This window comes from Bombus affinis, chromosome 3 (assembly GCF_024516045.1).
Source record: "Bombus affinis isolate iyBomAffi1 chromosome 3, iyBomAffi1.2, whole genome shotgun sequence".
NCBI classification, from domain to species: domain Eukaryota; kingdom Metazoa; phylum Arthropoda; class Insecta; order Hymenoptera; family Apidae; genus Bombus; species Bombus affinis.
This window is the reverse complement of record NC_066346.1, coordinates 10,636,771-10,646,747: the sequence shown is the minus strand read 5'-3', so window position 1 is coordinate 10,646,747 and position 9,977 is coordinate 10,636,771. Positions and strand designations below refer to the sequence as shown.

Sequence of the window (9,977 nt, the reverse complement as noted above, 5' to 3'; positions counted from 1 at the left end):
TGTCTATACCTGTTACGTTTCACGATTTTATAAATCCATGATTTATTAGAAAGGAGATGAAAAATTTTCTAAAGGTGATATTAAAAACAAAACAAAAAGAGAAAAGAAACAAAAGTACATATAAGGCTGGAAAATTAAAATTAAGTGCTGCGAGAAAATTGAAGATAAAATATTCTTTCAATCCGTTTCTATGCTCCTTTTATCGTAAAAAGGTTAACAAGTCTATGGAAATTTGAGATCGAAGATCCTTTTCATCTTTTATTATGTTAACCTTTTTAATTAAAAATTAATTATCATGCTCGGAGGAAAATTTTATATGCTACGTGGGCAAAGCAACGAAAGCCGCGTAAAATAGAGCTAAAATCAGAAGGTTTAACGTTTTCTTCGTTAACAAAAACTTCGTTAACGATGTTGGCTCATTAGATTCAACTAGAATCAAACATACGATAAACACTAATTATTCAAGTTATAATATACCACGCCAGAATAATTTACTTACAATTCTCAATGAGAATTGATTGTAAAATTGTTCCAAATAAAAAAAAGAAAAAAAAAAAAACGATGTTAGCTACGTAAAATGAACTACAAGATTGCACCATTTACTGAACTAAACACCTGGCGATTTAGATTGACGTTTTGAGGCGAACAGATCCTTAAACGCAACTGGTTCGATCGATCGTCTAATTGGAAGGAATGCTAAACAGTAAAAGAAGACTACAACCGTTTGACGTGGCTCTTTAACCCTTTCAACCCTCTTGATGTCTTCAAAAACCATCATTCTATGTCAATAATTTCGACGGGGTCGGGACTAAAGCACAGGCCACAAAAAATCTTACGTATCTTCGGAAACTTTAATTCGATCGTAAGTTTCTACGTAATAACAAATGAATGTTATTCAATTATGTTATTTCTTTCTGTTATACGTACAGTATATCGGATATTTAAAAAAATATTGTTCCTTAAGCGGAAAGGAAAATCCAAAATAAAGATAAATAATAAAAATAAAAGCATGCATTTGCATAAACGTTCGCCATCTCAGGTATAATTTTTAGTAAGTGAACAAATATTTCTTTAGATTCTACTTTTTAGTCACTTCAATAACAAATATCCGGACATTAACAAATTTAAATGTCTAAATAACAATGAACGGCAGTAAAAGCGTGAACTTGCACAAACATCCATGTCCAAGAATAATAAACAAGAAAGAGCGAAATACTAAATTTAAGAACAGTCTACGAGTTCGTCGGTTTGTATTCTCAAGTCGATGATTCAATTCAAATTGGTTACAAACCTTTCGACGGTGAAGGCGGTGATGGTCAGAACTGTGGCGTTCGCGGACGTCTCCGCGGCGAAGCTTTGAATAATGCAGAACGCCTCGCCAAACACGTACGGGAAATGCGACCAGATGTAGTACATCTCTGGAGGCAGGCCGGATATCAGCAGCAGTAAATCAGAAACGGCCAAGCTGAACAGATAGTAGTTGGTGGCCGTGTGCATCGACTTGTTACGCGCGATCACAACACAAGTGGACACGTTGCCGATTAATCCGGTGAGGAAGATCACCGCATAGATCACCGTGATCGGTAAAACGATGTACAACGGATCCCGCCTGACCGTCGAACAATTTTCCTGTTGCAAATATTCGGCGATTGGTCCCGTGTAATTCTCCCATGTACCTTCAGAGGCCAGCGAATCTTCGTGACTTCCGGCCAACCTCATGCTATCTACGATTATTATCGATCCTTCCGAACCGACCGACTTGTTCGACGAAATCATTTTTCTCGACGAGATTCCGGGTGATTCCGAGAGATTCTGTGAAATCGGATAACGTTGACTAGCTTTTTGAACGATTGACTAGTATAAAATTAACATTAATTGCAGCGAAAGTCTCTGTAAATGTTTTATTCGATTTTTTTAACATTTACATTTCGCCAAAGAAAGTTTCCGCGAATTTTTTATTCCATCGTTTCGATCGAATTCGAATCGCCTTCGTTTCTTTCGTTTAATCGTAATCGATGTGGTAATCGATCGAAAGGATAAATCACCGCATGTTCTCTTTGTAAGTCGAAGTCTCATAAGCTTCGGTGTATCATAAAGGTCTGTTTTGAAGATCTGTTGACGACGGTACAAACGATACAACGAGAGATAGGTTCGGTTGCGTCTTTCTTCGACATTTTCGGGTGCTTCCAAGGACAAAGACGAACCCTTGGTATCCCTCGAGGACGATTAAGTCAATTCCAATCAATTTACCGCGGTCGACGCGAATAGATGGTTCGATCAGACTCGTCGTGGTGCCTTTATTATCAATCCACGCGTCAAGTGGTCTGCGAAGAGCACTTCTTCTCTCTTGGTCTTCATTTAAACTCGATAAGTTAGCCTCGAAATTTTTATGAAGTCGAAGAATATTGGAAGATAAGTTGTTGAGTGTTATTGGTCGATTTCTGTGGTTGAAAGCGTTCGAATCAATTTGCGGCTTTAAAAATAGGTCGGTCGTTCGATCGAAACATGGCTGACCATTGCATCTTCAGGGACGAATAGAATATGTCGTTGGTCTTCGCTGAGACATATTAATAGAAAATCGTCAACGGGACAGGATGAGTTTATTATGGTTGCACTGTACTGTTAAGCGTCCAATCCACGTGTTGTCACTCGGAGATTGTCTTTCCACGATACTTCCGGTCTAACGTGTCCGCCGTCTCGTTCTTTTTTGCGGTAGGTCTCAGAAATTGGATCGTTGATTTGATGCTATTATTCCGTAAGATGGATTTTATTAGAAAAAGTGTCTATTCTCTCCTAACTTTTTTTAACTTATGAAAATGTTCTTTCAATTTTCATGATAAAAGTCTAACATTTTTTTAATGAATTTTATTTCAATTTCTCTTACGAGATTTTAAATTTTCACGACATCATTTTCGATTTTTATCAGGGACTTTTAATTTTCGACGTAATTTCCTTTGGCTTCTGGTACAAACTTTTTAATTTTAATAAAAACAAGTCCTTTCAATCTTACTATGAAATTTAAAATTTCAACGATTTTCATCCAAAACTTTTTCTAGATTTTGTTATGAATTTCTTTCTTATTATGTATATAAGAATTTTCATATATCTAACTCTGGAATTTTCCTACATTTAACTCTGGAATTTTTCAATCGCACAAACTTTACCTCTTCATTTTCTCTTTCGTTCGGATGGAAATGTTCGACGATTTCAATTTTACTTACCGTATCGTAATAGCAGGTGATTTTATTAATTACGTATTCCAGTTTAAGCGTCTAGTTGTCGATTATGTCATTCATCGATCAAATTAAATCTGAATCGTGTCACTGCAATCAAGTTCGAATCAGATCTAATTGTATACTGATCGTTCGTCTAATCGTTGCCTTCGATCTACCTCGGAATAGTTTCGGCTACTATTCTGTGTAATAGTAATTCGATTCTTGGTTGTATGTCATTAGTATCTATGACGCGATTAACACGCGACGCCGTACAAATAACTTGAGCGTCGTTTGATTATCCAACCAACTGTAAACATGCCTGAAAACGTTTGCATGTGCGAACAGTTTTGGCCTTTTCTTATTTTTCCTTCTTTGTTTATCAGAATAATCAATCCAATGTTATTAACGTAACTAACGCCAATTAGTCGATCATTCTGTTAAATTTGTCCAGCTATCTCGTTTACGATGTGAACCGATTATTTCTGACCTCATTTCAATTGATCGCACGATTTCAATTCAAATCATTTTTCTGTCGCTTTGTTCGATCGAAAATCTTACGGAAAATGATTAAAATTGTAAAAAATATGAAATGTTAAAGAAAGTATAAAGATAAAAGTTACATTTCTACAATTCCCTTTCCACGATTGTTACGGTACTTCGCCGATAAATTAATATTAAAATGCTTTTAATCGATATCTATACAATTTTATGACAGAGGATAATTTATAGCTGTTATGGTTGAGTCCTATGCGATTTTCGTATCAATTTGTCTCATACTACGCGACGGTAAATTATTTGATTTATCGTAACGATACGATTCTAGTTTAAATTTCATGATGCTTCGTCTAGACACGCACATGTTCATACACGCGGATTACGATAATCTTTTATTACGTTTCCAATGTGCTTAAAAATAAATTTCATATGCTATTTAACTCATCTTTATGTCTTTTGTTATAGAACAATAAATTTAATACTTTCTCCGCTATTGTTCATCCTACGATCAATTTCGAATCGAATGCTCGCTAAAATAATTTCTTTTAATTGACGCCTTCAACGATAAATTAGTTCCAATTAGCTTCTATGTGCTTAGCTCAATTAATCTCAACATTCTTAAAACCGAATTATTTTCGATCGTTCGTCAAAGTCAATTATCGTAAGACACTTTGCAATCAAGTTTCAACAGTTCCTTCTTACAAGATGATTAATTAATCGTTTCGTCTCGTTCGTCGCGTTTTTGTGTCGTTTCTTCTTTGTGAATTAGGAAAGTTCACTCGTAAATGAACGGTTCTCGATCATTGAAAGACAGTGCCGAGTTGTCAGTTGTTTGGAACTCGTGTTTGAAACAATTTCTTCGTCTAAGTAATTAGTCATTTGTTTTAATAATTTGTTTTAAAAATTGCATATTCTTTATAAAATACGGAATATAGTTTACAATCTTTTATAATATTTTTTTATTGTTTCTATGAATTATTTCTCTTACCTGAAACTTACTTCCGTGAGATCGTTGGAAATTGTTTCTCCTCTTCCAAGATTATCCATCAATTCTTTCTCTTCTTACTTCCGCCTTCAACTCCACTAATCTGTCAAATGCTGTATAACCTCCGTTTAGGTTTTTCTTCCTCTTTGTGATAATTGTATGGTATACAATTATCGATTTTTGCACTTCAAATTTATGTTTCTTTATTAATCTGTACACCTACTTCTTCGTAACACAATACAGGTTGAATTTTAAGAATGATTATTTAGATTATTCCCAAGCATTATTAAATTGTTCCCCTCGACCTTTACTATCTTTCATTTCTCTCTCAGATTTAGTTATATCTTCTTTTTTCTGAAAACTTACTTGAAATTTAATATTTTGGTATGAAGCTTAATTATTTTAATATTAAATTTAACAATTTTTAGTTAGATTATTCACGATCATCCTCGAACTGTTCTTGTTTCCTTCTCAGAATGATTTATCTCTTCCTTCCACAGATAGATACAGAACATCTCTTCAAATTTTTCATTGTTTCCGTCATAAAACCAATAAGATTTTCTTCAAAGTTACACTTTTCCTTCGAAAATCGGTTTAAGATTCTTCTTGTTTCTCGACAAGCTTCAACAGGAATAAATTTTTCTCATCATCAAATTATTGACCGCAATAAACATCCTTTGGATTCGCACCTCAATTCCAACGATCGAGCTTCTCACAACCACAACAATCCATTCACTTCCTTATCCGATTGATCTAAAAAAAAAAAGAAATCCTTTTCACGAAATGCCTTATAATAAAATGCTTTTCATAACATGGACAATTGTTATAATGTTTCCTCGAATAACTTCAAAAGAAATTTCATTCGCTTCTTTGTTTCCCCTCTGACTTGACTATTCCTTTATGTCAAAAAATCAAGTCGCTGATTATTAAAAAATTCCTCCGAACAATCTCAAAGGTATCGTTCAATTCAGCCTCGCGATAATTCCTCGTCTCATCAACCGGTTGACTCTAACGAAAAGAATTACTCTCCCAGTTTCTCTGTTCGTTCGCGTGGCTCGCTTTCGTGACACGAACGCGATTAGAGCGCGGTTTGCTCGCGACTGAACATTCTTCGACAACGTTCGAATCATCCACGCTTCTCCTGGCCGTCGCTGAAATGGCGAACTGATTCTCCCATCTAACAGATTATTTTGAGCGCAAAATCAATCTAGCACGAGGTATATTATACGATCCACCATGTTTTGTCTTCGATCGTCTCGTAAATGGTGTTGTCTCAATGGTATCAAGAGAAACGCTACGTGACAATATTCCCGCAATAGGAAATAAAGCAAACATATCTATTTTATCTGTCTGTCCGTGATAATCGTTGTGTCAGTCTTTAATCGTGTGTCACTTAACGTTAATGGAATACGAGCATCTTCTGTAATTATTGATGTTAAGTTCGTTTCAAACGAAATTGGTTCAAGTCTCGATTCGATGGACGTTTGAGTTTCCCGATGTCTCTTTGGATTTTCTTTTCTGTTCGAATCGACGTGCTAACGAAAACCTCTCCTCTTTTTAGGAAATAGCGTTGATTCACCCTGTGCGTCTAAGATTAACAATAAAATATACAGATTAATTATTACGTATAAATTTACAGGAAACAATACAGAGAAATACAATTTACTAGCAGAATTCTGAATAAAGTTGAAATTAAATGTTCAGAGAATAAATTGGCTGATAATCAAATTGGTAAAGTTCCAAGACGAATTCATATTCTAATTGATTCAATAATTACCATAAGTTGCATAAAAAAAAAAGAAAAAGAAAGAAGAAGAAAAAGATTGGCGAATTCAATGGAACAGAGTAAGCTGACGGTATAATAAAAGTAATAGATGATGTCATTAAATTAAGCGAATAATTCTTTTCATTTTTCCCTTATACTTTTAAAACGTTGCTGATGAGCACAAAAAATTCTAGAATACCTCGATGCTAATTAATTTCATTCAATATTCACTATAAAAATCCTTTTTCTTTCTCAGACATAGTAACTTAGCGCGATCAAAATTGAAGAAAAATCAATATCATTGGTATTGATGACGTTCACGATACTCTGTACCCAGGGTATGTGTACCCGCTTGAACTTTTACAGAGAAGCGATATTTATATGAAATTCAAATATCTCGTGTCATACGTATCGTTGAATCGTACATAGTACAGCTTGAGAGTTATAAAATTCTGCATCGATAAACAATTTCAATTCACTTGTTCAACAGCATCGGTATGAGATATATCGCTATCCTTTTTTCTCAACGCTCCTACACTTTCCACGGTTTCTTTTTTTCACGACTCTTTTATTCTTGTCCAAAAAAGAAAAACTATCGGTATTTCACACTGTTCGTCGTGCATTTTCCCTTCATTCTTTTTTTATATTTCTTCGAAAGACAGAAAATATTCGCGTATCGCTCGATATAACTACACAGAAAGAAGTTTTTTATCCAGAGATCGCGCCGTTTGTTACAGAATTATATAAAATGGCTACTATATTACAGAGCTATTTGTAACTTACAAAGGACGCTGTCGTAAACTTTGTTTTAGATATTTGTCAACCACCACAAGAGGACAGAGAAAAAATAGAATTCATTCATCGGTGTAACGTACGAAATTAGAAGAGCTATTTAAAAAAGATTCCAAAATCCTCGATTCATTTGCGTAATTTCTTTATAAGGATCCAAATAGAATAATCCTCGTGAATCTCATTTCGCTTGCATCGTATCAACCATACAATAGCAGTATCGAAAATAAAAATTGAGTTTTCTATATATCAAAAATTAAACAAATTATGTATCGATTTACAAACATTCTGCTAGGAAAAATAATTCCTTTGTTGAAAATATCAGATATACCGTATCGATACAAAACGCACACAGAATAAAACTTGCAATTAAAATCAATAATAAAAAATTAAGGTTTTCGTGTATGTGTGAAAATATCTTCAACACGTAACTTCAACACTGTTGTACTCTATATAATTATATAATAAATATAATAAATATTCTATGTAAGATAACTCTTAGTTTCTAACAATTAGAAATAACAATGTAGATAAGGAAGAGACACGCATTTAAAACAAACTAGAAAGGAAGTTACATTAATGAAGATAATACTGAATTATCGCGAATTGCTCTTTTTTTTTTTACTTGCTGACGGGGAATATTATTCTAACTGAAGGAACTCCTTCTCGTTGAAACAGTCCCTAGTAATGACAATACTTGAGTGACTTTGAGGGAACTCTGTTTTTTACGACCCTTCCTTTGCACAGTTTTCAGAAGGAAATAGAGAAAGAATACAATAGTCCCTGACGAGCTACTCTATCGCACGCTCACTTACGAAACCCTTAAATTATCCAATTGTTGTTCTGGAACCATTGACGAACGAACATAATCACACCATATTAGATTAACACTGTTCACGACACTTATTGTCAGATCAGAAATCAAATAGTCTGTCCACTGAGTGTGTATTTGATGTTCTACTTGAGAACTTGAGTTTACTGTCACGAGAATGACACATGTGGTTTATGTTAACCAAAGAATTCTTTGTACGAAGTGTTTCGTGTTCTGTTCTACAAGATAAATAGAAAATTAAGTTCCATTCATGAAACAAAGAAGTCCCAGATGGAGAATTTTAATAATTAAGAATCTCCAACATCCGATGAGTTCTCGAATTCTACGAAGAGTTATAAAGATAGAAAAAATTGCCGAGATCCAATGAATTCTCGAATTTGAATAAAAAATGCAGAAAGTTGCAAAATAAAGACAAGATGAGAAACGAGTGAAATATTTATTTTTCGCAGCTTCCACGAAAATCCTTTAGAGAGCTAAGACGATTTGCTACGTGTCTTATATATGTTGAATAAGAAATTTCCCATACATAGTACCAACTCCACGTTACATTTTACGAGTTAAACTCGTAACAGTTTCGCAGCTGTGATCAAATTTCCAGAGAGGAGGAAAGAAAATCAACAAACTCTCTTATTAAATAGCAACTATTTTAAACAACAGTTGCATTCACAGAAAACACAGGAATCCTTCAGTGCTCCAAAATGGTTCGTTACATGCGAAGTTATAAGTTATTGCACGTAGCGTACTCCTTACTACCATTTTCCAAACTTAAAAACTTCCATTTACGAAACAATTCTCAAGGAATCCCGAGAAATAAGAAAACTCTTTCGCGACGTTCATAGAAATCTTAGAAAGTATCAAAATAATTGTTTCTAAATAAAAGCTCCCGGTATATACCCCGTATGCTGTGATTTTCTTTCACGTACATCTTAAATATAAAATAAACTTCTACTCACGAAGGAATTCCAGAAGGAAGAAAAACTGACAAACCCCTGTACGATATTTGCTACATGTTCAGCAACAATTGCGATCATAGAACGGAAATTTTGAAGAGCGCGAAAACAATTTGTCACGACTGTCGCAACTTTACCAAAGAGCTCTATGTTCTACCTTGCGACGTATCGTCTTCGCAAGAAAATTTCAAAAGAAAGAACTAAGAGAAATCAACAGAAGCTGCCATGTAATGTTAGTATTTAACATTTTCAATAGCATGTAATGAAAACAAAATAAGAGTTTAACGCTGATACTTGAAAATTTGAATAACATTTAATAACTACAAAATAGTTTAATATTAATATTTAATATTTACGATTTTTCACAACACTCACAGAAAGCACAAAATCTGAAAAGACACCGAAACCATTCGTCACACGCGTAGCTCACTAAAGGTACCCTTCGCGAAACGAATTCCGCGATTCGCCAATGAACTTGAGTCTCTTTCCAAACATTGATGTTGTTCGTCTGGAATCGACAAAGAAGAATGTAATGGAATATTTGGAAAGATAAGAGACAGGTTGGCGATTTTCATGGATATTGGCAATGGCAGCGTGTTTTGGAATCGACCGATGCCCACGAGAACTGAACGCGTTGTGAGCGTGCGGTGGTGGTGCTGAGAATTTGAAAGAAGCGTCGTTAGGCGGTCTTCACAACAAAACGCGCTGCCTTCGCACCTGCGTCTTCCGCCCCCGGCTGACTCGATACATCACCACGGGGTTCAGTAAATTGTATTCCAACTAAAGCAACGAAATAACGAGCAACGATATAAAAAGCGATGAAATAATGAATCCTTTCCTTATTGCTTCATTATTCCGTTATTTTTGGCCTAGAGATGATATTCAGACGAAGCAGATTTCCTTTGTCTTATGATAAAATAATTTTCTATTTCGGTTAACACCCGCA

At 34.7% G+C, this 9,977-nt stretch overlaps 1 protein-coding gene across 8 annotated transcripts in view; it reads right to left on the bottom strand.

Annotated features, from left to right (window-relative positions):
• Nucleotides 1-9,661, bottom strand: part of LOC126914680 (pyrokinin-1 receptor-like) — a 34,204-nt gene extending 24,543 nt beyond the window's left edge. Inside the window, exons 1-4 of one of the 8 annotated variants that reach the window (XM_050718958.1) lie at nt 9,407-9,661; nt 4,699-5,448; nt 3,222-3,534; nt 1,292-3,135 (exon numbers count right to left, since the gene is read on the bottom strand). In XM_050718958.1, coding sequence (XP_050574915.1) covers nt 1,292-1,776 — 485 coding nt within the window. In that variant the 5' untranslated portion in view covers nt 1,777-3,135; nt 3,222-3,534; nt 4,699-5,448; nt 9,407-9,661. Of the gene's footprint in view, nt 1-1,291; nt 3,136-3,221; nt 3,535-4,698; nt 5,993-9,406 lie in introns of those variants that run through there. The other 7 variants (XM_050718956.1, XM_050718957.1, XM_050718954.1 and 4 more) reach the window with 7 other exon arrangements.
• Nucleotides 9,662-9,977: the final 316 nt, after the last annotated feature.